We start from the raw sequence: 12,628 nt of genomic DNA on the forward strand, positions 1-12,628 counted from the left end.
GCAACTCTGCTAAAAATATCTGCCCCTGGCCATGACCCTGCTCCTGGTCACTCCGCTCCTGGGCTGGAGGCTGCCCCATGCTGGGGAAACCCAGGCCGATGCGGTTGGGATGCCAGCAGGGCCAGCCACCACAGTCTTCAAGACCTCCCTCCATCTCTCCAGTCCCCCAGGCAGCCTGCCGTGCAGGGCACAGCCAGGGCCTGGAGGTCCAGGCTCCTACCCAGGAGGGGTGTGAACAGAGTCAGGAGTGGGCTGCCACTTGGTGCCAGCACTGCCCAGAGTCCCCCTCCACATCAGACCGAGGGTGGGCACCAGGGCACAGAGGGCGGAGGCGGAGGGGAGAGCTTGGTTTCCAGTGCAGGCTCTGCCTCCAGCCTGCCGAGTCTCTCCTCTCCCGTCCTCAGAGGGCTCAGCTATAACCTGGGCTTCAGGAGCCGTCCCGCCCCACAGGGCGCTCATCTCTGGGGTGAGCACTGGGGACAGACAGGCTGAAGTGTTTTGTGGCAGGAAACTGCCATTGGATTCTGATGTTTGTGATGAGTATGCCGGCAGTGGGAGGGCACCCACTCGGGACTCAGGTGACATCACAGATAGACCCTGGTGAGCTGTCACAGGTTGTCATGGAGACCTGGTCCAGGCTCTCAGGCTGTTGCATCAGTTTCCTTAGCAACACCTACGATGGCCTTGGAATGACAATGGCCTGGTTAGTAAAGGTTAGAGGGCCCTCTTACTCACGAGGTCCCCAAAATAGATAAGAGCTGGGCCACGGGGTGGTCTGCCCAATTGTGCCTTCCACATGGGGGAGGGAACTTGGAGATCTGGACAGCCCCATGCTGCCGCTTGCTTCCTGGATGAAGTCCCGTGGGAAGAGAGAATGACAGCCCAGCCACCTGTCAGAGGACGGGAGCCTGAAGAGCCGGCACACAGCGCTTCCCATCAGGAATCCTGGCTGGGCTGCTAATACTATGCCATCCTCCCCGCCAACACACGCAGCTGTGCCCCTGGAAAGAGCCCCTTGGTGTCCGGCAGAGGGTGGTGTAACAGGGTGCTGTGGCCTTTCCCAGCAAAGGGTCCTGCAGGGAAACAGGGTGGGGTTTCCCCTCTGGGAATCTGAGCTCGGCACCACAGTAGTGTTTCTTCATTGCCAAGGGAACTACATCCACAAAGAGCCACTCAGACCCCAGGCATTCTGCTGGCTGCCCCACGAGCCAGAGCCGCTCAGCATGAGCCTTGGTATGGCCAGGAACCCTCGGGACCAACACCAGCACACGACCTTGAGATGCCCCCACTCCCACCCCCAGGTCCTCCTAACTCTGAGCTTTTGAACTTGCATGCCCATGAGGAATAGGCTGCGCTCACCTAGGACAGCCCGAGCGCCACACCCCTGCTCTGCCCCCCTGCCAGCTGTTTCAGGATGTCCATTCATCCTGGCTGAGGCTGTGTCCTCCTGGATAGGTCAGAGACGTCTTCCTGGGAGTTGTTATAAGGCAGAAATACTAAGAAATACAGGGAGAAAAGTAAACCTCCAAGGGAATACTTTTATCATCACCCTTGGCCCTTGGGACAGGTGCAGAGATCATGGGAACTAAGCAAATACCTCTCCCCGTCCTTCAGGCAATAAAAGGTGGGCACAGGGAACTTGGCTGGGCTTCAGGGTCCCCACCCTCATCATAACACAGCCCCCATGCCCAGGGCCTCTGCTCTAAGGATCAATTCACTCATTCATTCACCCTGTACTAAAGACCTACTGTGTACCAGCCCTGTGCTGGGGTGCTGGGGTGCTGGGAACAGGATGATGAGTGAAAACACATAGAGCTGGGCATGTCCCTACCTGTCACCTAATCCCCGCTTGATCTCACTTAGCCCTGATGTGCTGTTCCCACTTTGTAGACCTGGTGACCAAGGCCTTGAGGGATCACAGGCCAGAAACAGCAGTCAGACAATACCTGGTGCACGGTTTCAAGCTTAAACTTCACCACCCCTCCGTACCCTCACACAGCAGCTGGGCTTCCAGAAGGTTCCCTGGGCGCTGGCCCAGTATGCACAGATGGTGTCCCTACAAAGGGGGCCAAGCACGGATGAGTCAAGCGGACTATGTGATATACAGCTGTGGCATGAGCAGTTTGGTGGCCCTCGCTCACCACAGCTTGGCTGCCAGGAGGGCCGGCGGAATGACTCAGCGACACCTGCCTCCCCCATGACCCCTGTCTCACCCCCAGCTCAGCAGAGACGGGGGCTGCAAGGGCAGAGGTGCCCATGTGATGGGGCCTGGTGCTGGGGAAGGCTCCCTGGGCCTGGTCACCCAGGCTGCTCACGCTGCCTCTTCGTCTGCAGAAATGGGGGTACAAGGCCTTCACCCCTGACATAGCACCCCCCGTGACTGGCATGACTATGATGAAGAAACTGAGCGACACAGGCTGACAGCTTCGTCTCTCACAGAGCTAAGATGAAGCGCTCCCTCCCCACAGCCGGCTGGGTGGCAACAGGAGCTGGGGGTGGGCCTAGCCCTTCCACGGCGGCAACAGCGGCCCCTGCCGGCCGAGCCGCACCTGCCAAGCCGCAAGCCGCTCGGGCTCCCCTGTGCTCTTCAGCCGGCAGTCAGGTGTGCAGTATGTATCCTAGAAGCCCACTTCCTCACCTGCAATTTGGGGCTAAAAAGGAATAGCAGCCTGGGGCAACAGCTGGGACGCTGACTGGGACGCCCACTTCCCATATAAGAGTCTCTGGGTTCGAGTCCCAGCTCTGCTCACCATGGGAGGCAGCAGGAGATAAGCTGCAGGACCGGAGTCCCTGCCACCCATGTGGGAGACCAACAATGAGCTCCAGGCTCCTGGCTTCAGCCTGGCCCAGCCCCGGCTGTTGTGGGCATTTGTGGAGTGCCCCAGTGGATGCAATGTCTCTCTGCCTTGAATATTTTTTTTTAAGGCAAAAGAATAGTAACCACCACACAGGACCGGATGGAAAAGTGACTGGATGGTAGATATAAAGTCCTGGGCCACGTGCCCACTCTCGGGACAGACAGGCTGTGTTGCAGGCGGGATCCTAAGACTAGATTTGTCAAGTGCCCAGGCTCCCTCTGCGGCTCCTGGAGGTCTCTGCTCACACTGGCATCTGAGCCTCGGCGGTGAGGGGACGGGGCAGGGGCTCTTGACATCCCGCTTATCCTTAGAGTGAGGCAGGGATCCGGAGGCAGGAGCCTGGGGAAAGGCCTCCTAACTGGCTGAGCCAAGGGCTAAGCTCACAATGTTCAGGTGAGCAAGCGCACTCAGCACGGGCTGGGGAGAGGCAGAGGCCCCAGACCGGAGCAACCGCTACCCGGTGCTGAGCTTCCCCGGCCACCCAGGCAGCTCCAGAAGGGCTGACGGAGAGGGCGATGAACACCACCAAGAGCAGAACAAGCTGGCACTGTACATGTGGTACCACCAGGCAGGGGGCTCATCAAAAACACTCAGACCCAAACTCATTCAGGCCTTCGGACCAACTCCAGGCTTACAGGAAACACACAAAGGAACACACCAGACTGTGGGACTTCTCCGAGACAATTCACCCGGACTGTCCAAAAAGTCAGTGTCAAGAAAGACAAAGGCAGGGATGGAGAGAAAATTCTAGAAGAGGCTAAAGGGAGATAACCACACACAGTATATATACCTGGAGCCTGAATTAAAAACCAAAAACCTGTGAATGACATTTGGGGGCTATCCACATGACTGGGTCTTTTTTTTTTTTTTTTAAGATTTATTTATTTTATTTGAAAGAGTTACATAGAGGGCAGAGAGAGAGAGAGAGGTCTTCCATCTGATGGTTCACTCCCCAACTGGCTGCAACAGCCGGAGCTGCGCTGATCTGAAGCCAGGAGCCAGGAGCTTCTTCCGGGTCTCCCACGTGGGTGCAGGGGCCCAAGGACTTGGGCCATCTTCTACTGCTTTCCCAGGCACAGCAGAGAGCTGGATCGGAAGTGGAGTAGCCGGGTTTTGAACCAGCGCCTATATGGGATGCCAGCGCTTCAGGCCAGGGCATTAACCCACTGCACCACAGCGCCAGCCGCAGTGACTGGGTCTAAAATGGCTATTGAGGATGCTCGGAATTTGGATGAGAGCCATGGTAGTTATACAGGCTCACTCTTACAGACACAGGATACGTTTCTGCAGCTTAATCCTCAAATGCATTTATATTTATATATTCACACATAGACACGGCCAGTATTGCAACATGTCAGTGAAGAGCTGAATTTATTGGTCGTGGTAAGTATTCAATTCCTTCCTTTCTTCTTTTTCTAAAGATTTATTTATTTATTTGAAAGGCAGAAAGACAGATAATCTTCCATCGCTGGTTCACTCCTCAAGCAGCCACAAAAGTGTGCGCTGGGCCAGGCTGCAGTGAGGAGCCCGGAACCCCATCTGGCTTCCTCTCTCCCACATGGTGGCAGGGGCCAAGCACCTGAGCCATCTTCCTTTGCTTTCCCAGGGAGCAGCTGGGGCTCCAACCAGCACTCAAATGGGATCCCAGGGTCGCAGGCAGCCCTTTAACCTCTTAATCCACCCTTCCCCATTCCTCCCTCCTCCCCCCCCTTTTTTTTACACTTGCAGCTCTTCCTCATCAAAGTACTGGGAGAGATTTTACAGATAAATAAACTGTACCTCACTGATTCTCTCTGCACTCGCCATCACTGTCCCTTCCCAAAGTCCAAAAGAGTCCATCACAATGAAAGATGCCAAGGCATGTTGGGAAACGAATATAAATTAAGGGTTTATTACAAAATGCAAAACATTAGCTTCTCACTGTCAGTAACTGAACAAACGGCTGTGCACTCTGCACGGAGCTGGGGGCAGACGTGGTAAGTCGGGGCCGGCAGCCAGGCTCAGGAGCGAGCTGACAGGCACTGATTGACAACCTCCAGCAGGTGCGTGTTCTCCAGCGCGGCCGCCACCCGCTCCTTATCGGCAAGCTGCTTGTTCACTGTGGGAGGGAGGGAGGGAGGGAGTGGGAAGGTGGGTCAGAGCGTCAGGCGCGCTCACCTCTGGGACCGGGTATAGGCTGCGTCCCCATCAACAAGGCGCCTCCTTCCCGGGTCCCCAACCTCCTGAGCTCACATCTACTCTGCCCTCTTGGGATCCCTCCCACCTGGCTGCCCCTGCTAGCCCAGCGCTGGCCTGGGCCACCACTTTCACTGAGAGGTCTCTGGCAACTGCATTCCTGCGATCTCACCCTCAAAGCCACCGTGGCGAGGGGAAAGCCTCACGCGGGCTGGGGCCCCAGGCTGCCGCCCGCGCTGCCAGCCCCCACTTACCCGCGTGCTCAGAGGCATGGGTCCCTGGAGTAATGTGCACGTCCATCTGGGAAGGAGACAACCGGAGCCTGAACACCCACGCAGCTCCCACCCTTCTGCCCCGCCCCCACGGCCCTCCAGCCGACCCTTCCTCCTAATCATAGCTCTGGGTCCCGGTCCTTCTGTTAAAGCCGAATCTCACCCACAGCCACTCCGAAGAACTGGTCACCCACTGCTGACTCAGAGGCCCACTGGCCAGACCTTTCACAGCTGTCTACTGCGCTGGCCGCCACACTCCACACGTCTGTGAGATCCTTCCAGGCCCCACCCCGAGGTCTTGTCCATGTTCACGCCCTTTTGTGCCCCTTCCTCCAGTTACAGACCCTGGCGCCTGTCTCACCGCAGGGGACTCGGATGCCACTGACCTTGAAACGCTGGGGAAGGGACCGCAGAAGCTTGACCTTGATGGACAGGCCAATAAGGGTGGCCATGCTGCAGTGCGGAATAGTGGGGGTGAAGGCCACAGCCACTGTGCTCTCGGGGTCGCTGACCTGTTGTGGGAGGGAGATGTGGAGGGAGGGGGGGGTCACACCCGGCCCCAGGCCAGACACGCTCTTTTCAGTTTGTTACTCTGCACACGGCGTCCGAATTCTCTGGGCCTCGGCTTCATCATCCACACAATGGGCACAACTACCCTCTCTCCCATGTGTCCGTGGCCGCTGGTGCCCAGCTGGGGCTCTCCGGCTCTCTCAAGCCGCCCTTCTCCGAGGCTGCGAGTGACTCACCTGAACCCGGACTTGCTCTACTACGTTCAACTCCTCCAGGGTCAGCGGATGCTCCGGATCATTGATGGAGCGAATAAGATGTGGCAAGTGAAGGAAAAGGACCCCGTGTCGCCGCCCTCTGCCAGGGACGCCCGGCCCCGACACGGCTCCAAAGGTTGCTGCACATCACTCCCCCATCCCCACCGCCCGCCCCAGGCCCCCGCGACCCCGCCCGCTCCCTGCAGCGGCGGATATCGAAGATCTCGCGTGCGTCAATGCTATCCGGAACCTGCTCGTCCTCCTCCCCCGCCGTCACCGGCCGCTCCCCTGAGCGCTCGTAGATGAGGGGGTTAGCGTTCTCCAGGAGGCCGCCCCCCATGCCGCCACCCCCCACCATCGCGGGACTACTGCGCCAAGCCCCAGTCGGCGCGCGCTTCCGTTTCTACCCGCGCACTTCCGGGGAACAGGAAGGGGGCGTGGCGCGGCGACGGGGTCGCGCGAGGGACACGCCGCGCTGCCGTTGCCCGACCTGGCGTTTGAGAGAGGCTGCGGTTTCAGAGTGCCGGGTTCTTGGACCCGGGAAAATGCTGATCGCTCTCGCAGTGGCGCCCTGAGGGGACCCCGGCGGTGCTGGCTGTCCGAGCCCCTGCAGAGCTGGAATGAATGTAGAGGTCAAAGCCAGTTCTAGGAAAGCTAAAGGCGGTCCGAGGTGGAGCCCGGCGCCACCTTCTCGGGGCTGTCACACTGGGGGCTCGCTCCCGTAGCCAGGCCGGGCCGCTCCTGCTTTGGCAAGGTTCTTGGTGTTTCCGGAAACCCCCAGGAGACGCACCTGCCTCTCCGCTGCATCATAAAACCAGTAGTGCCCAGAGTTCCGTAGAAAGCTTTGCAAAGTGAATAAACGAGGGGAACGCGATCTGGTGGGAGAGGGGGACGCGGACAACCCCCGGGGTGGGTCCTTAGGAAGTGCCACGGCCACAGGTGCGTTTCACACTTGATCTTAGCCGAAAGGCCAAGAAGCAATCACACGGGCGTTTCAAAAGGAACGAAAGCCCTGGCGAAGCAGGGAGCGCACCCGCGGAAACCCCCAGACCGTGGGCGGCAAGGGGACGGGGACCCAGTCGGCGGCCAGTCCTGAGGCAAGGTGCTTTCCGGAGAGGCACGGTTACCACCCCTGCCCCCTCTGCTCCAGCTGCAAATGGGGCCCATTTCCCATTTGTGGGGATTTTAATCAAGCACCTCCTCCCAGAAGGCCTCTTGGGTCCTCCAGTTACAGCTTCATCCACCGCAGGCTCGCACCTGGGTCTTCGGTGCTCCTAAGGGTTTGGGGGTTAGGGTTGGGCCCCCAGCTGCATTTACTCCACGTTCTCTGGGAGTGAGAACTGAAAGCAGAGCTACAGATAAAGTGCAAGACTGGGAGCAGGATTTACTTAAACAGATTAAAGAGATAGTACACAATTAGAGGTGGATGCGAGCAGCCTCAGAAGAAAGAATTGCCCCTATCCCAGCTTGGGAGCCCCCTTTACCAGTAGAGGGTGGTGCCCTAATTGAATATACAAATAGGGTGGAGCGTAGGCGGGGCTCGGGACTCCTGAGGTCTCTGGGAGGGTTCTGGGGCAGCTCAGCAAACTTACTCTGTATCTTCAGCGGGATGAGGAGGCTCAGGTGCACCACGGCAAGCTGGGTGTGTGGACTGGCACGAAAGAAGTGGGCCTCTTAGTGGAGCAGGGCAAAGGCAGAAATTGCTGGAAGGCCCTCAGCTGCTTTAAGTCCACATCACAAGGTCAGTGAACTAAGGGACTCCAAGATCAACCTGGAGGCTCCCTGGTACCGAAGCCAGGGCAGAGGGGAGAGGGCTATGCCACACCTGCTGGCTCCTGGGTCCCCCTGCGACCTCTGCTGACACTGACCCGGCCTGCTGCCTGCCAGCACCAAACTCCCCCCTGGAGGAGGCCGGATCTGCACAGTGGCATCTAGGGAACAGCAGAGCTAAGCGGAGCTGCCTCTGACCCTGCTTTGGCTTCGACTCGTCTGGCGGCCTGGGGCTCCTACTTCTTTTTGGCAGGGGCCAGGGTGAGGCTCCATGGGCAGCGACAGGGACCTGGCTCAGACCTGCCCGATTCTGCAGTTACAGCCGAGACGCAGGAAGCTGTGGATGTGAGAGCTGGTGGATGTGACAGCTTGGCCGGATCACCCTAGGCCCGGGGGTGGGGGTGCAGGTGGGGGCCCTGAGCTCAGAGAGGGCTGGGGCTGCCCAAGTCCACCTGACAGCAGAGGAGCAAGCACTGGGATAACAACAGCCTTGGGGCGATGGAGGGAGTTGGGACCTGGGGACGCCTTGCACTGCTTGGGCCTGGAGCTGGCTCTGTGCCCCTGGAATGACAACAATAAGACCTTTCAGCTGCCGCTGGCCCTCAGTATGTCACACCCTGAGCCAGAGACAATTTGGCCCTCTCTGAAGGCACCTGAGACAAAAATTACTGACCCTGGGAGCTCAGAGGCAACCCATTTGATCCGCAAGGACACAGCAGGTCACCATGCAGCCCTCCCCTGGAGAGAAGGCCATGCTCGGCCACCAGGGCAAAGAGGATGGCACTCCGTGACCTTCAACCCAGCACCAGCATCACTGGCATCGACAACGATGCGTGGGACTGGGTCCTCCCCAAGTGAGCCCCAGTCCCCGGGCCCCTGAGGGCCCGAGGAGGCTCATGAATGGCCCCCCGCACTCCTATCTGGAGACTCTCCCCTCCACCCAGGGCATGGGCCCAGGACACATGGGAAGGAAACAGACAGAGAGGCCAGCCAGGCTGTAACGGAGAAAACAGCAGAGATGGCAGTGAGGTTCCTGGGCCTTGGCAGAGGGAGAGAGAAGCCTGCAGCCACCTGCCCATACACTGACCCCGCGAGCTAAGTCTGGGCTGCATTTGTGTTTACAGATGGGGACCTTTCCTTTTATGGCCAAGCCATATTCCTTTGGGTGTGTGTACTATGTATGCCTCATACACTCACCTGTCAGTAGACACCGGGTTCCTTCTGCATCTTGGATATTGTGAAAATTGACTGCAATAAACATGGAAGTGTAGGTGTATCTTCCGTATACCAATGCCATCTTCGGATATATACCCAGTCGCAGCAATTGTAGATTGTATGTAGTTCCACATTGAAATATCTGGAAAAACTCCATACAGTTTTCCATCGTGACTCTCCTAGGTTACGTTCCCACTAGCAGTGTGGAAGAGTTCCCTTTGTCCGTGTCCTCGCCAGCATTTGTGATTTTCTGCCTTTTTCGTAATAGCTATTGTGAGATGAGGTCTCCTTCTGGCTTTATTTTGCACTTCGCTGAGAATCAGTGAAGTGGAGCCATTTCTTCACACACCTGTTGTCCTTTTGTATATTGCTCTCTCTATTGAAATCATTTGCCCATTAAAATGTATCTATCATTTGAGACACAGAGATGGAAAGACAATGGGCTCCCACACGCTGGGCCACTTCCAAATGTCTGCAATTGCCTGGAACCAAAGCTGGGAGCCAGGAACTCGATTCATTTCTCCCACGTGGCAGATGGAGATCCGATCACTTGAGTCATTGCTGCTGCTTCCCCGGGTTTGCATTATCAGGAAGCTGGTATCGGCATTTGGAGCGGGCATTAAATCCAGTCACTACCTTATGAGATGCAGCCACCCTAACCAGCGTCTTAATTGCCAGGCTAATGACTCCCCCAGTCTCCCCACTTTGTAAATCAGTTTTCTTGGTTTGGGGGCTGGCAGTGTGGTACAGCAGTTAGCCAGCACCTGCAGTGCCAGCGTCCCATCTGGGTGCTGCTCCACTTCTGATCCAGCTCCTTGCTAATGTGCCTGGGAAAACACTGGGAGATGAACCAAGTCATTGGGCTCCTGCCACCCATGTGGGAGACCCAGATGGACTTCCAGGTTCCTGACTTCGGCCTGGTCCAGCCCTGACCATTGGGGGACATTTGGGGAGTGAACCAGCAGATGGGAGAGTTTCTCTCTCTCTCTATTTCTCTCTGTGTAACTCTGCCTTTCAAAAAAAAACACATTTAAATATGTTGACTTGATTTTTGCTGTTGAGATATTCATGAATCCCTTCCCAGATAAACAGTCTAATCTATTTTTCATTCTTTGTTGTACTGAAGTTTCTCAGCTTGATGTAATCCCATTTGTCTATTATTGATTTTGTTGTCTGTGCTTTTGGGGTCTTATCTAAAAAAAAAAAACACAAATAAACAACAACAACAAAAAAAACCCCTTGCCTATCCAGTGTAGTAAAGTGTTTCCTCTGTTTTCATTCTTAGTTTCACAGTTTTAGGTCTTATGTAACTCCAATCAATTTTTTAGTTGATTTTTATATATACTGAGATAAAGGGGTCTAGTTTATTCTTCTACCTATAGATATTCAATTTTCTCAGGACAATTTATTGGAGAGAGTGTCTTTTCTCTAATGTATGTTCTTTGCAACTTTGGCAAAAATCAGTTGGCTGAGAACAGCATTGTGGCACATGTGGTTAAGCCACCACTTGGGATGTTGGATCCCATATTAGTGCATCAGTTTGAGTCCTCGCTGCTCCACTTCTGATCCAGCACCCTGCTAACGTGGCTAGGAAAGCAGCAGATGACGACTCAAGTATTTGGGTCCCTGACACCAATGTAGGAGACCAGTATGGAGTTTCAGGCTCCTGGCTTTGACTGGGCCCAGCTGTTGTGGCCATTTAGGGAGTAACCCAGCAGAAGGAAGATTTCTTTCTCTAACTCTGCTTTTCAGATAAACAACTCTTTAAAAAATCAATTTGTCACTGGAGGAAAGGCTGTGGAAGCCCTGGGGTTTTTGTCTTCATGCAAGAAAGAATTCAGATGTGAGACAGAGAGCAGAGTAATATTACTGGGGGATAGGGCATCCGTCAGAATGGAAGGGAGAGAGAGAGAGAGCGCCCAGTCACTTGGACTGAGGGAGAACAGGTTACAACATTGAGTGGAGAGAATTAGGCGAGCAGGCGGCTCAGCAGAGAGGCAGAGGACTGAGCGCATAGCCTGTTTGGACTCCTTGGTTTCTAAAGGAGCCTGTTTACCCACCTTCCCCTCTCCTCCAAGACAAAGGATGGAGAGTCTTGGAGGAAGGGTTTGTTGGGTGAAAATTAGCAAATTCCTCCCCAGATTTGCTGGGCCTGGCAGAGCAGAGGGGCTTCCCTTAGGGCGTCTGAGAAGGTTTTGTTGCCCCGTGTTATCAGGTCAGGTAACCCATCTGGTCCCCAGGAGAGAGAATCCTGGGAGCTTTCCTTGGGGGAAGGGCTGGGACCACCTGGGAGGTTATCAGGGTCTGGGCAGGATGTGAAGTGCAGGATGCTGGGCTTCTGGGGCTTCCACAGCAGGTGCTGGTCTTCACACACACAGAGGCTAAACTTCTAACTTCCCACCTAACAGATATGTTACCAGAGAACTGCCGAGTCCTTGTCTTTGTGCAAGAAAGAATTCAGGCATGAGACAGAGTAAGTGGAAAGCAAATAGCAAGGTTTATTAGGGCAGGGACATCCAAAAGAACGGATGGGCACCTCTCCAGACAGAACCTGAGAGAGTGCCCAGTTGCTTGGACTGGGTGAGAGCGAGGTTACATGGTTGAGTGAAGAGAATACACCTGGGCAGGCCAGGCGGCAGCTCAGCTGAGGGGCAGAGGGCAGAGCGCCCAGGCCGGTTGAGGCTGGGGGTTTTTAAGGGGATGGACCTTGCCTTTCCCTCCTCTCCTCCTGGAACAAAGGACTTTTTGGATTAAATACAAAAAATTCCTTTCTGAGTTTTCCCCTGAAGTTATGAGACAGGGGGAAGCCTGGCTGGCATCGCCAGGCCTTAGAGGAAGGATTGTTATCCGGTAGAAGGGGCAGGCGTTAGAAGTGCAGATACTGGGCTGCAACAGGAAGGTTATATCGGGATGACTTTGAGTTGCAGATGCTGATGTCAACTCCTTAGGCCTTTGTCACACCCCCGTAAGCTCATATCTGACTTCCTACCTAACAGATACACTTCTGGGCTCTGAGCCCAAGGAGAATTAAGGACGCAGGTAGCACATGATGGGGCAGGGGCAGGGTGATGGCCTGATCCACAGTGAGCAGACACGGACTCCAAGGCTGGCCTGAGGACTGGGTGAGGACTAGGACCCAAGGAGAAGAGCGGCCTCCCTGTGCTGGCGACCAGGACTCCGGGAAGCGCCGATCTCCACAGCACGTGTGCCGAGAAGGGTCACCAGCTGTGCTGGCTGAGAGAGGCCGGTTCTCGGGGAGCACTAAAGACCAGCTCACTTCCCACACCCAGGCAGGGTTCCTGGTGTTTCCGATCTCAGGCTGACTCCCAGCTACCCCAGTGGTATCACAGGACAAGTAGTGCCCTGCTGGGGACCCAGCTATGGGACCCCCAGGCTTTTGTCGTTGGTCAAGTGGAGAAAAGAATGGAATTTCAGCAGAAGATGGGGATGCAGAGGGCCTGGGTGGTTAGTGGGTGGGTGCTTAAGTGCCACTGTCATGGCGGGTTTGAAAAGAAAGGCCATGACTGAGTCAAGAGGGGACCCACGGACTCTCAGACCATGAAATATATAGGAT

At 55.9% G+C, this 12,628-nt stretch overlaps 1 protein-coding gene across 1 annotated transcript; it reads right to left on the reverse strand.

Moving 5' to 3' along the window:
* Positions 1–4,721: 4,721 nt before the first annotated feature.
* Positions 4,722–6,772, reverse strand: CIAO2B (cytosolic iron-sulfur assembly component 2B). The gene is made up of 5 exons (XM_070062567.1): positions 6,286–6,772; positions 6,052–6,131; positions 5,692–5,817; positions 5,288–5,333; positions 4,722–4,956 (listed from the first exon to the last, which is right to left on the reverse strand). Exons 1-5 carry the CDS (start codon positions 6,425–6,427, stop codon positions 4,859–4,861), a joined length of 492 nt encoding a protein of 163 aa, XP_069918668.1. The 5' UTR covers positions 6,428–6,772; the 3' UTR covers positions 4,722–4,858.
* Positions 6,773–12,628: the final 5,856 nt, after the last annotated feature.

The sequence above is a fragment of the Oryctolagus cuniculus genome, chromosome 18 (assembly GCF_964237555.1).
Source record: "Oryctolagus cuniculus chromosome 18, mOryCun1.1, whole genome shotgun sequence".
In the NCBI taxonomy this organism is placed as follows: domain Eukaryota; kingdom Metazoa; phylum Chordata; class Mammalia; order Lagomorpha; family Leporidae; genus Oryctolagus; species Oryctolagus cuniculus.

Excerpts from the sequence above, each read along its gene's own strand:
- CIAO2B (XM_070062567.1), bottom strand. The coding sequence starts at position 6,427 with ATGGTGGGGGGTGGCGGCATGGGGGGCGGCCTCCTGGAGAACGCTAAC. Across the intron at positions 6,132-6,285 it reads TGACGCACGCGAGATCTTCG|ATCTTATTCGCTCCATCAAT; the intron begins ATATCCGCCGCT and ends TTCACTTGCCAC. Across the intron at positions 5,818-6,051 it reads TAGAGCAAGTCCGGGTTCAG|GTCAGCGACCCCGAGAGCAC; the intron begins GTGAGTCACTCG and ends CTCCCACAACAG.